The sequence below is a fragment of the Ammodytes marinus genome (assembly GCF_949987685.1).
Source record: "Ammodytes marinus genome assembly, chromosome: 19".
NCBI lineage: Eukaryota > Metazoa > Chordata > Actinopteri > Uranoscopiformes > Ammodytidae > Ammodytes > Ammodytes marinus.
Genome location: NC_137223.1, coordinates 10,697,514 through 10,712,876, shown reverse-complemented (window position 1 = coordinate 10,712,876; position 15,363 = coordinate 10,697,514). Strand labels below are relative to the sequence as shown.

The 15,363-nt window shown below is 38.3% G+C and overlaps 1 protein-coding gene across 3 annotated transcripts in view; it reads left to right on the top strand.

Moving 5' to 3' along the window:
- Nucleotides 1-15,097, top strand: part of ptprk (protein tyrosine phosphatase receptor type K) — a 110,199-nt gene extending 95,102 nt beyond the window's left edge. For 2 of the 3 annotated variants that reach the window (XM_080047445.1, XM_080047444.1), the window contains 15 exons: nt 1,179-1,360; nt 1,741-1,828; nt 2,453-2,529; nt 5,372-5,408; nt 5,516-5,613; nt 5,814-5,930; nt 6,178-6,332; nt 7,775-7,910; nt 8,768-8,917; nt 9,316-9,489; nt 11,951-12,082; nt 12,789-12,914; nt 13,136-13,299; nt 13,489-13,624; nt 13,801-15,097. In XM_080047445.1, coding sequence (XP_079903571.1) covers nt 1,179-1,360; nt 1,741-1,828; nt 2,453-2,529; nt 5,372-5,408; nt 5,516-5,613; nt 5,814-5,930; nt 6,178-6,332; nt 7,775-7,910; nt 8,768-8,917; nt 9,316-9,489; nt 11,951-12,082; nt 12,789-12,914; nt 13,136-13,299; nt 13,489-13,624; nt 13,801-13,854 — 1,826 coding nt within the window. In that variant the 3' untranslated portion in view covers nt 13,855-15,097. Of the gene's footprint in view, nt 1-1,178; nt 1,363-1,733; nt 1,829-2,452; nt 2,530-5,371; nt 5,409-5,515; nt 5,614-5,813; nt 5,931-6,177; nt 6,333-7,774; nt 7,911-8,767; nt 8,918-9,315; nt 9,490-11,950; nt 12,083-12,788; nt 12,915-13,135; nt 13,300-13,488; nt 13,625-13,800 lie in introns of all 3 variants that reach the window. The other variant, XM_080047443.1, reaches the window with a different exon arrangement.
- Nucleotides 15,098-15,363: the final 266 nt, after the last annotated feature.

The following is a 15,363-nucleotide window of genomic DNA, read 5'->3' as shown; positions in this document are numbered from 1 at the left end:
CTGAATGGTTTTCGCCAAGTTGGATGGTACCCCAGTTCCAGTGTTGTACCCGCAATGTGTTTATCTTTAGTTTAGTCTAGTGTTGACACTGCTGCGTGATGTGGAGTTGGAACATACCCTTAAGGCCTCCACAATCCCCAACGCCACCAAACTCTGTTAATTAACTGTTCCGTTGCCTCTAATGTGGAGTGAAGGCCGCAGTTGCAATCTGTCTCGGCCAATCACGTCACAGAGTAGGGAAGTAGTAGTGGGACGTAGCAAATTACAAATGCAGTGTCGGGTCAGGTTTGCTGTTAATTGGCCTGACGAGGGGCTTAACAAACCTTTAACAAAAAGTAATGAGCTAACATGTCCTCAGAGCATAGGAAAGCATCGGTTAGATGAAATAAACAGTGTCAGTTAATAAACAGTGGCGAAGATGAAATCAGCAACCCCAAGCAACTCCATTATACAACCTGTCAGTCTGTGCATTACCACTGCCAACTCATATTATCACCCACAACAGCACAGACATGTTCACCTGGAGGTTCTACCAAAAGTTTGACTCCCATGATTACCTGAAACTGGAGCACTTTTTCAATGTACAAGGCTCTAAAATGCAAATTATATCATAAAAGTAATGTTTAAACCTGCAGCCCTTTTGGACAATATAACAGATGATTTCTGGTCTGTATGTGGGGGGAAATTCTCTTATTGTTTATATTTTCGTCATGCTCCATTGTTTTTTTTTGGATCATCTTCTATTCTTTTCTATCATCCATTATGTAATAACTGTTTGACGTCCTTGTAAATGGATCTAGTGTTCAACCTGTTGTTCCCATTTAGAGTCTCACTAACAAACTCTCTTATCCTGCGAACTGACTAAACCTTTTCACTCTTTTCCTTTTCTGCGGCTTTCACATGTAGTTCCAATCACAGGTGAGTTTTTTACAGAGGGATTTTGTCGCTTTTATATGGATAAAATAATATGTTATTTTCAAGCCAGTAATCAGCAAATGTACATACTTGCAAAGCCTCGGAAATCATTGTACTGAAAGAATCATACGTGAGACATGATGAGAAAATAAATTATCTATTTTTTTCGTCTTGTATCTGGAACACTGATTTTATTGCCTTAAGCGCAGGCACTGATAGATGCGATGCAAGTTTGAAATACATTTGTGATTTCCCCCTTGTAGATGAGAACCACAGTGCCTCAGCAGCGGAGAACAGCAGACTCCTGGATGTCCCTCGGTACCAGGGAACCGAATCTCCGTATCAGACCGGACAGCTCCACCCAGCCATCAGAGTGGCCGACCTTCTGCAGCACATCAACCTGATGAAAACCTCAGACAGCTACGGCTTTAAGGAGGAGTATGAAGTAAGATTATTAGAAACAGACATATTAATGTTGTTGTTATTAGATTTGAATTTAGAAGTATAACTCTGAAAGTAACTCGGAAATGGCAGTGCAAAACTTTAAGATTTTTAATCCAGAGTGTAACACAAAGCGTATTATGAATATCAATGTTGCTTCATTTTATGTTTTGGCTTGACATTGAAATTGTAAAATGACCATTAGGGTCGACTTGCTTCTTAATTTGCGATTTTCTTTCGTATTGACTAGTATTGAACAGCTTAAGGGCAAATTCAAGTTTTACTTTCAAGCTCAGAGTTAACCAGCAGGCATGGTAGTGAGTTGTAAGGATCCATGTTGTTTAATTTTCTTTCCCATTGTTTTGTCTGTTGTTGGTGATACAGAGCTTCTTCGAGGGCCAGTCGGCCTCCTGGGACACGGCCAAGAAGGAGCAGAACCGCACCAAGAACCGTTATGGGAACATTATAGCATGTAAGCAAGCAAGGTTTATTCATGTATGTTTATAACTGAAGATACATTTTTACAAGAGGAAAACAGTGAAAAAGAGGGGTGTAAGAGACGAGGAAAAGAGACGTATAATACACATGCATTGTAGAGATGTGTAGTGATTTAGCCTTGTGTGAGACTCTGCAAGAGGCTGTCGCATAGTTGATGAGCAATGACTGCAGAAACAAAGCTCAACTTGGTCATGTTGCATACCTGCCAGGTAAAAACTTTGTAATGTGTTGCTTTTTAAAATGTCTGTGATGTGATATTTAATATGGCACAGCAGCTCCAAAGCTGTTTTTTTTCACTAACTGTAATTCTTTCTATCTTTCAGATGTGAGTTTAAGAAAACATTTAATGTTATTTTTTGTTATTATTTTAACACAGCAAGTAATGAATTCTGCTTTATTTGTGGTTTAATCAAATTACATTTACTGTAAACATCTTATCTCTGATAGTAAGAAGCCACTTAAGAAACTACATTAGCAGGGTCCTTAACCACATCTATGCCATTGTCTTTCCCAAATATTCTGTTCTCCCATTTTTGTCTCTCCCTCTCTATTTGTGTGTTTGCTCTCTCCAACATTGTTTTCTTGTGTTTTATTCAAGATGACCATTCAAGGGTTATTCTCCAGCCCATAGAAGACGACCCTTCCTCCGACTACATCAACGCCAACTACATCGATGTAAGTGGAAACGCATCGAATGCTACTATTGGCTCCCAACGAAACCAACGAAACCACACTCCCTCGCTCGTATGTCAGGCCTCTATACCTTTATTGCGTCTACTAGTCATCCATCGAACCATTTTTACACATCCAGCCACCCTGAAAACACGTCATGCATCCAGTACATGTGTCTTTCTCAGTTGTCAGTTGCTGTCTTTCTCCATGTGTCTATCCATGTTTTCATGTTTCCATTGTGAATGTATCTTAGTATCCTGATACAGCCAGTATAGATAATAATTTAGTCTATATGATTACATTAAATATATATTACATAGATTTAAGTCATCATTTGGATTTATTAGGATTAACTTTACCATATAACACTAACGGCTATTGGCTACAATTAGACTCACTTTTCTATCATAAGGGAAAGGTAACCCAATCTGGGTTACTAATCAGTAATTTACTCAATAATCAGGTTGGTTGTGTCTGTGTTGGCTCTATGCTATGCTGAGCTAAGCTAAACTAACCAAGTGCTGGGGCAAGCTTCTTATTGATTGTAAAGGCATCAGAGTGGTATCAATTGTCTTCTAACTCTATTAAAAATAATAATGACATTATCAATTTTAGGTCACTGCAGTTAGCCTTCATTCAGTTCATCTTTAACTAGTCCATCCATCTATTTATCCATTTTATATATTATGTATTCTTTATTTTCCATCTCCCATCTGTAGTTTAATTTGTAATGTGTCTAAATTCCATTAATCCATAATTTCATTTATATACACCTCTCTTCTTCCATTCATCTCTTTCCACCTCCATCTCTCCATTTTGCTTTCACAGTCATCTGCATGTTTGTCTTTCACATTGTGCTTTTTTAATACTTACAGCATTATCTTCCATATTATCATTAACTGACATTCAAGCTATCACATGCATGCTACCACTCACATCGAGCTAGAATTAGATTGAACAGAGTGGACACTCTAGTGGTGTTTACAGCTAATATTTGTTCGTAAAATGGCTGTCACATCATTTGGATTTTATTTAAAAAAATAATAATTTAAAAAGCCATTGAACCATTCAAGCTTAAATCTCAACAACAATATTATGCAGTTTTAGGGGAGTGGGATTTGTTATCATTTGCAGAGCTTTCAGTTAGTTTACAACATATTTATTCTCTAGATGTAATTTAGTATTGAATAGTGATATTGTTATAAATCAAAACAAAATTATTTTGAGCCACCTGGAACCAAATTTAAGACTAGAATATGTTTGTAAAGAAAACTGGGGGATCTGCTTCTGTAAACAACTTCAGTGAAACTTTACTTTTAAAGTTGCTTTCTAACTTTAACTTCCAGGGATCAAATTTGCCTGTGAGGAAAGTTTGTTTATTCAGTTATGATAATATGCATTGGAAAATGTTCACTTCTCTGAAACACCAAAAATTGCATGGTGCACCTTTAAATGAGATTGTAAACAATCCAACTTCAATGTGTTTTGGCTGTGAGGTTGTCACCAGGAATTGTCCTTTCTATTCACTCTGTTTTAGATCATCGTTTTTTTTCTGCATGTCCTGTTCAAACTTCCATCATGTCAATGCAACTTTTCTTTCTCTTGATTGACGCTCACTGACATTGTTGTGCTTTCTTTTCTTTCTTTCTTTCTTTTTTCCACTCGTTCTTTCTGCCTATGGCTTGGGCTATAGATTTGGCTGTACAGGGATGTAAGTATCACTGTGGATTATCTCATTCATAGCCCTCAACCAATACACCGAATCACCTCTTTACATACATGCGTCACATTTTCCTTACATTTTGAGTTGCTGGGGCGCAGGCTCCATTACTCCATCTTTTCCTTCCTTCATCCCAGTGTGCTGTACATTTGCTTAAGCATGGTTTCTGTTATTGTCTAAATGCCATAAGGAAATCCTAATCAGCAACTGTCATTCTGTCATTGTTATAAAAGTGGCACGCATCAATGCAAAATCATCTTTAGACTTTGGCAGGGCCTTGCTTTGGGAAGATTTATTAGTTTTGTTTTGATTATTTGAGAAATTTGACGAGTACTGAAGAATAGGCAGCATCAAAAATTAAGACATACAAAATAAAAACACATGAAGAAGATCATCCAGCTTGTTCACTGCAAAAAAAAATAAAAAGATAATAATAATAAATGTTTGGTCAAAAGAATAATAATAATAATAATAATAATAATAATAATAATAATAATAATAATAATAATAATAATAATGATAATGATAATGATGATGATGATGATGATGATGATGACGACAATAATAATAATGATAATAATAATAATTTAAGTTATTTTTCTCTTCAGTTTTGGTTGTTGTAAAATTGGTCTGTTTTTAGTTTTGAGTGACATTCAAATTGATTTAAAAATAAAATCCTAAATAGAACTTGCCTTAAGCTGTAGGAACCCTACCCAACATCTGATGGGATCACCAATTAGTATTGCAAAAATATAAAATGCAAATAATGTGCAGTGCAACTCAGCTTGTTTTCAAATAAATTACATTTACATTTTATTATTATTATTATTATTATCATCATCATCATCATCATCATTATTATTATTATTATTATTATTATTATTATTATTATTATTATTATTATTATTATTATTATTATTATTATTATTATTATTATTATTATTATTATTATTATAGTTACAATAGCATTTATCATAAATCTTGTTTGAGATGTCCCGTCATGTTTTTTTTAACTCGCAGGTAGATTCCTTTTTACAGTCATAATATAATGTATACGACTGTGACATCTACGACTGTTTCAAAATGATATGCATACTGAGTTGTATTGTGGTGTTGTGTTTTCAGGGCTACCAGAGACCAAGTCACTACATTGCTACTCAGGGTAAGTTACTAACACTGCAAGAAAAACAACAACAACTGCTTTCAAAGAAAAGCTTGTTTTCTTAACACATATTAATAACAACGCTCTGAATGTGTGTCTTTGTGCAGGTCCTGTTCATGAGACAGTGTACGACTTCTGGAGGATGACGTGGCAGGAACAGTCGGCCTGCATCGTCATGGTAACCAACCTGGTGGAGGTTGGAAGGGTAAGTTGCTATTTTCCTCTCTTCTCCACTCTGTCGTTTGTTTTAGTTTGATGTCACTTGAATTTGTTCACAGGGCAAAAACTGGTGCAGATAGATAAGAAATGAGTGGCTCTATCTTTAGCACCAGGTCTTTGAAGATGTATTGTAAACTTCACCGTATTTATTGAAATACTAATCCTAAACGTTATTTGTTTTTACAGGTTAAGTGCTACAAGTATTGGCCAGATGATGCAGAGGTGTACGGAGACTTCAAGGTGACTTTTGTGGAGGTTGAGCCTCTTGCGGAATACGTGGTTCGCACATTTACACTGGAGAGGGTGAGTGATATTTATTTAGCTTTCCTTTTACATTTTGTCTCTTTTTGTCTTAGAACTACACACTACAATACTTATATTTAATTATTTTAACTGATGATGATGTGTCGCAATGAGGCTAGTTGAGGGTGTGTATTGTGTATGTATAGTTTTAAATATGTTTTTTTTATGTTGAATATACAGTATGTTATTTTACTGTAAACTGATAAACATTAAATCTAACTTGACGGCGACCTTTGTCTTAACTCAGCGTGGTTTCAACGAGGTGCGGGAGGTCAAGCAGTTCCACTTCACAGGCTGGCCTGATCACGGAGTCCCATATCATGCCACGGGACTACTTTCCTTCATCCGTAGAGTGAAAATCTCCAACCCACCCTCTGCTGGCCCAATTGTGGTCCACTGCAGGTACCTTTGAATACTTTATTTACGCTGCCACACATGATTAACGCTATAGTGCGTTACTTCTATCTCACCATGATGAATTCTGAGTATTTACAACAACACTGTCAGCGCATCTACATGAGGTGATCATGCACAGATTGTATACCTTCTGCTGTATGTCCAGGTTTTTTCTTAGCAGTAGAATCAACAAGTGAAACATGTTGCGATCGCCTGCCCCAGTGTCGGGAGTTGACACCAGTGTGTTAACGCTGCCGTACTGAGAAATATAGAGTTGTGTGGGGTAGGGCTGGCCCGAATTATTCGAATATCCGAGTATTCGTTTGTTAAATTAGTATTCGGAGCTCGATTCAGTATTCAGGATACTAGTTTTTTTTTTTTTTTTTTTTTTTTTTTTTTTTTTTTTTTTTGCCAAGGTAGCTCAAACTGCAGTATATTTTGTCAGCAAATAATATTTGGATATACAAGTTATAAAACAATTATAAAATACAAATTAGACGTTCATTTAGAATATATTATCGAATTATTTGAACTTTGACCTAGTTGGCCGCTGCCCTTTCAAACCGCAACCGGTGATATCAGCTGTAGTAGGCTACGTGTTGTTACCAGAGTGATGCAAACTAAAAACGGCACCAAGCGCAGGAGGGAGAGAGAGATGGAGGAAGAATAGATTGTGTTCCTAATAACTCTATAGGCTACCACAACATTAGCGCGATTTCGGAAGGAAATGTAATGCTTGACGTAATGCTAACGTTAGCTTAGCTCAGCTGTTTGTTTACATTCAGCCATGCTATTCAGCCATCATCAACCGTGACTTGCTTGCATCATGGGAATAGGCAGTCAATAATGGATATAATATGGACACAAAAGACTATCAATATTGGATCTTTGTATGGATTTATAAATCACCGAAAAGATGCACGTTCCTGGATGAATTGATAAGCTCCTGTATGGGTTACGATGGCGCAGAGGACAGCTGATTTGGAACGGAAAAACAGCTGTTTGCCTCCACGGGGAAAAAGTAAGCAACTCCGACTTTACTACCGTTCGAAAGTTATTAAAGCATCAACAAACTACGCAGCTTGCTGTCTCGGCTCACACACTCGGTTTCAGTGAGTACATTGGCATTATTAATGTTGGTTTGATGGTGTGTTTTTCTGGAACGAATATCCGAATATTCGCTCGGAAAAACCAACGAATACTCGAAGCCTGAAAAATGGCATTTGGGCCAGCCCTAGTGTGGGGCTGATGGGCTTAATCAACTTTGTCAACTCATTTGGAAATGGCTTGAATGTAACCAACATTAATTGTTGTGAAAAAGTTACACACTATAGCTTTAATATGCACCCTTTCATCTGAACTACTAGAGTAGTCATACATATTTCAGTCAAAAATCTCTCAATTATAGAAGTAGAGAATCATTTGTATGTGTGTTTTTCTTTATGCAGTGCTGGAGCAGGACGTACTGGCTGTTTCATAGTCATTGACATCATGTTGGACATGGCGGAGAGAGAAGGAGTGGTGGACATCTACAACTGCGTGAAGGCCCTTCGCTCCAGGAGGATCAACATGGTACAGACTGAGGTGACTGCATTACCCATCCTCCATCCTCATCCACATCTTAGAATGTATATTGAATAAACCCTTCACTGTAAGACTCAGCCTTTATTAGTATGGTGCAGGCTGAAGCAACTACAAGGAGCCATTTATCCATTCATAAACATGTCATCCCACTAAATAAATTAAGTAAACAACACACTATTGTGACTTATGAAGAAGGTGAAATTAATATTGTTGTTGATATAAACACACTGGTGTTTTTTTGTAATTGAAAATATCTTTCTTTGGTGCCATCCAGTGGTAAGATTAAGAATTACATTGTGGCAAACCACAATGCATATTTTACCTTGAATGAAGCAGCTGAATTCCCCGCTGTGTTCGCTGTCATGCTCTTCAGTAAATATTTACTGAATAAAGAAAAGTACAAGAACATACAGATATAATTGTCTGTAAACTCAGTACGTAGGAGACACCCAAGCAGAAGTGATTCTTCTAAATGCTGAATCCTACATTCTTTCATGGACACGTTTTGTCCATATTGTCATCATTATCACAACAAAGCACATGCACAGCTTTTAACCAAAGCAGCCTTCAATTTTGTCACTGTCTGCTCCAAAAAATAGAATTTACTGTACGGACTAATTGGCAAAGTAAAGTAAGTACCAAAACTGTGCGGTCATCATCTTCCTATCTCATTCATCACACCCTCTCTCATCAGCCATCGATCACTCGCGGTGTCAGCATGCTCACTTTTATTTGGTGTCACACAGCTTTTTATACAAGTCGTGTGAGATTTATGGTTGTTGACAATTTTGTAATCTAGCAGTGGAATTTGTGTTTGTTTCTGATAATGTGTATTTTCTTGAATTCTATGTCAACAGGAGCAGTACATTTTCATCCACGATGCCATTTTGGAGGCTTGTCTATGCGGAGAAACAGCCATACCGGTATGCGAGTTCAAAGCCGCTTTTTACGAACTGATCCGCATCGACTCGCAGACCAACTCGTCACATCTGAAGGATGAGTTCCAGGTACACATGACTGCAATATGTACTTTTTCAGCTCTTGCAACTTTTCACAATGTGGTTATAAGACGTTTACATTTTTTTCCATCAAGAAAAATAATGGCTTGCTTTGATATCAGTTACATTTAGAAGCTCGGGTTTTGTAGCATAAAACAAAAGTCAAAATGTCAATAAAAATGTCTTAAGTCCTGCAGCATATTCCACTTCTCTGCTAGTTATTCATATGCCCAGTTGTTTTTTAAGAACATAATAGCTTTAACAAAGTTCCTGGCAGAACCTTTGAATGAAGTTATTAGTTGTTAACCTTTAAATCCCACCTTGCACAGGAAGCATTTTTTCTTATGCACTAACCTATACAATATGCATCTCTCTCTCTCTCTCTCTCTCTCTCTCTCTCTGTCCAGACGTTAAACTCGGTGACTCCCCAGCCTCAGCCTGAAGACTGCAGCATTGCATTGTTGCCTAGAAACCAAGATAAGAACCGCTTTATGGATGGCCTGCCTCCTGACAGATGCCTACCCTTCCTCATCACAATAGACGGAGAGAGCAGCAACTACATCAACGCTGCTCTGATGGATGTAAGTTTACAACACACTCGGATGCACAAACACTAACATTGTGATATTTTCAACACGTCAAACCAGAGTAGTTTGGGACATTTTACACTGTGCATGTTTAAGTAAATTGTTTTGAGACCTGCGGATGTGTTGCTTTTGACACAACTCCAGTGAAAAAGTAGCCTGGAAATCCAGACCCATATCTAGAACGATAGAGGGTCTGGCCACTATCAATAGACCTTCCCAACTCAAGGGGCGGCTCCTACTCGAGCATTTCAAATACCACTGCACGCAATTGGATAGCACAAGAACCAATAAGAGCAATGAACAATGTGACGTATTAAGCCCTGTTTCGCTTAGCGAACAGCGGGATTAACTGTTAAATTAAACTTTTGCCGTGGTCGGCCGGAAAAACAGAACATTCCTCTTACTTGCTAATGAAAGATTTGAGTGCCGTCTTCCCAATCGTAAAGTGTCGAGGCCAAAGCCGTCTCAAATTCAAACAACATATCCACAGCCATTTCTGTTGTTTAGGCCTACTATCATGGCTTCGACGGGGCATGCACAGTACTGTCGTCATCCGGTTACGTCCGCCCCAGAGCACGATACATAGGGCTCTGGCCCACCCATATCAGATAGAACCAATTGAAACGTAGCTCATATTTACATATTTAATGAGCTTCAATGGAGAGTGTCCACCAACAGGCGCAGCAAATTTAATTTGCCAGCGGCAGGTCTGGATTTCCAGGCTAGTGAAAAAGTACATTTAAAAAAAAGTCTGTTGTCCCAAACTGCGATCACATAATTGTTACCCAAGTGATGATAAAGAGAGACACATATGCATTCAAATATGTATCCACATATCTTTATACTGAAAACACTAAACACTAAACACACACTCTCTCACACACACACACACACACACACACACACACACACACACACAGACTCCCCTCCCTGTTTGTGTGATGCTGTGTATGTGGTTTTAGCAGCAGAAGGCTAGAGACAAATCCAGGTTCTGAAAAGACCACTAGCTTCTCTGGCCACCACTCAATCTATTACAGCCTTATTGTTGCGGGACATTGTTAACATTGGCACCAGTTGGCATTGTCTCAACATGTTGCCCGTGTACCATGACTTGAAATAAAAAGTCATTAGGTGGGTAGAAATCTAAGGTAAGACAGCAATATCTGGTCATTTTTAGGCATACTTACTATTTAATGTTCATTAACAGGTCTGTCTTCATAGAAATTATACATTAAGAGAGAAGGAAACTGGTAAGGGGGTGGGCTGTAGACACAGTATGTGAGTTGATAATAATGGTTGAAAGACAAAATGTAATACATGCACAGTGTGGAAAGAAACCTGGCTTAGCTCCAACAAAGCCGTTGGAGGACAAAAATCATGTAATTGCTTTAAGACATATGGAATTAAAGATAACATTCAAAGTTTAGTTACTTACCTTTGGCCTCTCTCTAAACAAGCTGTCAGAAGAGTTCCAGGTAATGGGATTTCACTTCAATTCTCCAATACTGGATTTGTTTCATGGCTTCAGTGTCGTTCTGCCGCCGGGTTTATGTTTAGCAAACGCCATTTACACCCTGAACCCTAAACCTGACCCCGACCCCCCCCACATAAGATTCTCCTCATTACTACAAGTCATTCACACCCATGTCACACACGTGGCTGCACTGTTTCATTCAGGATGAGTTGGCCTCAGTTTGCTTTCAGTTCAGTCAGTTCATCATATCAATAGAAACCAGAACCTTTTGGTTGATATTCTCTCGTTCCCTTTTTTGATGAAGGACAAATTTGGCATTAGAGACTTTTTTTATGTCAACTTTAACTGAACATGAAGTTAACTGACCCTTTACAATATAAATGTAGTTTTACTGTATGTACTGTGTATACAATGCAATGCATGATTCTCACCCTCACATTTTATAGGCTCACTGCATGATCATGTGACCAAACATCACCTGTGTTGCTTGCCGCCTCACACGTTGTCCCACTCTGCTCTGATGTATGTGTCTGTGTGTGTGTGTACTGACTTAAGTCCCTTTCAGGGACTCACATTAGACTTATGACCAGTTGATAGGGGACAACTGAACCAATTGGGGACAAAAGCCCCACTTTGTGAAACACAGATTTTTGGGGACAGTTGATAAGATTAATGTTAGGTACAGGTAAATATCATTTAGGGATACAATTAGTCTCCAGAAAAAATACGCTTTTAGTCTATGTGGTCCCCAAAAGTGACCCCAGTCTATGTGTGTGTGTTTGAGAGAGAGGAAGAGAGAGATGTAACATATATTTATGTCACATCACCCATCAGAGATATGAAGGAAGTGTATAAAAGCAAAAACTGCACCTTCATACTGGTGGGTTTTAAAAACATTATAACATTACTTTGTGGACGAAAGTGATGGACCCGTTTGTCCAAAAGACCTGACATTATATTTGTCTCCTTTGTTTCCTGCAGAGCTACAGACAGCCTGCTGCATTCATCGTTACCCAGCATCCTTTGCCTAACTCTGTCAAAGACTTTTGGCGACTGGTTTACGACTACGGCTGTACCAGTTTGGTGATGCTGAATGAGATTGACCTGGCTCAGGTAATTCACTTTTCTGTTGCCTCAGTATCATAACTAAATCATTTCAAACTGTCAAAGATCTGTTACAGTTTGCTGATGTGTTGAATAACATTAATACATACTGTATAGTTGTGTACATTTGAATTACTTTATTGTACTATAAACTTACATTTTCTATATATAAACGTTCATACAGACACAAGTTACAAAGATACACCCACATTATAAGCAATAAACTGATGAAAACAAACCATCCGATATATCTAACAGTCATTATTGAGAATAATCGACAGGAGAGAGGCAACATATGGAGTTTCACAAATATAACAAATACATATGTACACTATCCTATAATATGGGCAATATTGATAATTCACTTTTTTAATATTTAACAGTGTGCCTTTTCTAAATATGTGAAGTTAACACCGAAAAGAAGGAAGGAAAGAAAGTAATAATTTCTTGCAGTTACTTAAAATTTGTGTTAAAAATAGTAATATTGGTTTCAAATATCAGTCAAGCCATGAAATTTGCTTCACACCAAAATGAGCATTTATGTCTGCAAGGCTAGATAGTTGTCCTTTGCTTGCCAAGGCATCAAATCGGCCTAAACCACATGACATATAGGGAAATAATAACATTAAGAAAAGTTCTTATAATTAGGTATTTTGCACTGCCATTTATCTCAATTTCTATGTTGTGTCTAAATATCATTACTGTTTATCCTCAGGGTTGTCCCCAGTACTGGCCAGAGGAGGGCATGCTGCGCTATGGTCCGGTCCAGGTGGAATGTATGTCCTGCTCCATGGACTGTGACGTCATCAGTAGACTGTTCAGAGTCTGCAACCTTACCAGGGTTAGTAGATTTATATTGTGCTTATTAACATTATTGAATGAATGAATTAAGTGTTAAATCTTATGTTTGGCGGAGGTCAATAAGGCTACTGTTTAACTGAATGTACTCTTCTACGTGTGTGTGTGTGTGTGTGTGTGTGTGTGTGTGTGTGTGTGTGTGTGTGTGTGTGTGTGTGTGTGTGTGTGTGTGTGTGTGTGTGTGTGTGTTGTTTGATGGTTTAGCCTCAGGAAGGCTACCTGATGGTCCGTCAGTTCCAGTACCTGGGGTGGGCGGGACATAGAGAGGTCCCCTCCTCCAAGCGTTCCTTCCTCAAACTGATCCTGCAGGTCGACCAGTGGCAGCGCGAGGGAGAGGAGGGAGAGGGGAGAACCATCGTCCACTGCCTGTGAGTACACGCTGAAAATACAACCCCATACACTTACTCAATACTCAATCTGCCTTTTCCATTCAGCAAGAATGGGTTCGTAAAAAGTGTCTTTGTCTGATGATGCATAAGAATCACTGACAACCAGGTTGATTTGTGTCAAAATCAGTGCCGTCTCATATATCCTTGTGTTATTGTCTGTGTTTACAGAAATGGAGGCGGGCGTAGTGGTGTGTTCTGTGCCAGCAGCATCGTGTGTGAGATGGCAAAGAGACAGAGTGTGGTCGATGTCTTTCACGCCGTAAAGACTTTGAGGAACAGTAAACCTAACATGGTGGATACTCTGGTGAGTTGCAGAGCAGGAAGCTAAGAACTGAAATGTTTACTCTGGTTTATTGACAAGAAGGAAATATATTTGTTTTTAAAGAACACATCAGACTTTGTCAGAAATATAATATAATAATACAGTTCTTTAAGGAATTTAATACAATAAAGTCCTCTTCTGTCCGTGTTTGTTTACAGGAACAGTATCGGTTCAGCTATGACCTCGCGCTGGAGTTCATTGAGTCGTCCTAAACCAAGGAGACTGAGAAGAGGAAGAGGAGGAGGAGGAGGAGGAGGAGGAGGAGGTGGAGAAGGAGGAGTTGAAGAAGTGCAGAACACCTTTCCACTTCACTTTTGTTTCATCCCTTTGAGAGAGATGTTACTCCTTCTACTCCTATACGCTTATTGTACAGCTTTTTGAGTGCCAGCCCATTTAAGTGTTTAGCCTTTCATCACAGCACCTCCCCCTCCCATGGACTTAAGCTGCAGTACCCAATATGCACTGTAGATGTCTCCCTCACCCACGGCAAGCTGCAACCACAGCTTTTTAATAACTGCAAGTTTCAACGGCTCCTCATGCTTATTTCTGAGTAACTTAACAGTGTTGGGCATCTCATCATGGTGATGTTTGAATATTTGCAGCCAGTACTTTTGTACAAGAACAAGTTACAGCCTGGCCAAACTTTGTGAATGCTTCTGTTTTTTTTAACTCCATGCATCAGCAGCATCTTCATGTTATTTTTCTGGTCATTTCTGTGAGTTGGACAGTATTTTGTATTTAACTACTTAATATCCACTTTGAATCTATCAGTTACAGTAGATTGTCAGCTAACAGAATACATACACACAGAAAATAACTATAACTAAATATAAATTTTAGTTTGGTAATTATGATGAAATCATGTTTTACAAAGACGACTGACGGTGAAACAAAAACAGAAAGTTTACACAAGGAGTGTTCGTGAAGTGGCAACTTGAAAGATGTTTAGGATTTTTTCTTAAATGTATCCTTTCAAAAAGTGTGACATGTCTTATTGTTTGTGTCCTGCAGTCATAGTCATGATTGCTTTTCGTTGAATCATTTACTGATCTACTGGATAGAAGTTATGAAGTGTACTTTGTACCCCAAATTGTAGAGAAAAAAAAGAACACTTACAATTGTGTTCAACCATGTGACATTAGCATAATCATGTTTGTTTCAGGGCTGGGCCCAATGCACTTTCAATTCAGCCAATTCACAAATGGGATGTGAATAGAACAAGGGAATTGAGTTAGTGACTGTTAGAAAAGACTGAGTATGAACAAGTGAATTACCTTTTCCATTTATGTTTTGAATGGAATTGGAAGTGAACTGACCCCAGGCCTCATTAGTTTTGTGCACTGGTGGCCAACACTTTTTTCTTTTTTTTATTATTATTATTTTGTAGCTGATGTTTATTCATAAGCCAAAGACTTTGTGTAAATATGTCTATATGGATAAAGCACATTGTTTGTATTTATTGTTTGTTTACTTGCATTGCTTGTAAGAACAATCATACTTCATTCCATGTTTACTCTACCACCAGCGTTTCTTAAACTGTGGGATCGGGATCCAAAATGGGCCGCTGGTCTGTCTCCTCTGGAGTATTGAGAGTATACTTAACATTTTATGAGCCCATAATGGGTCCTGAGGTGGAGGCTATACCTACTCAATTTGGGTCCATGAAGAAGAAGAAGTTTAAGAACCCCTGAGCTGTATATTAAAGCATTAGAAGTAGTGTT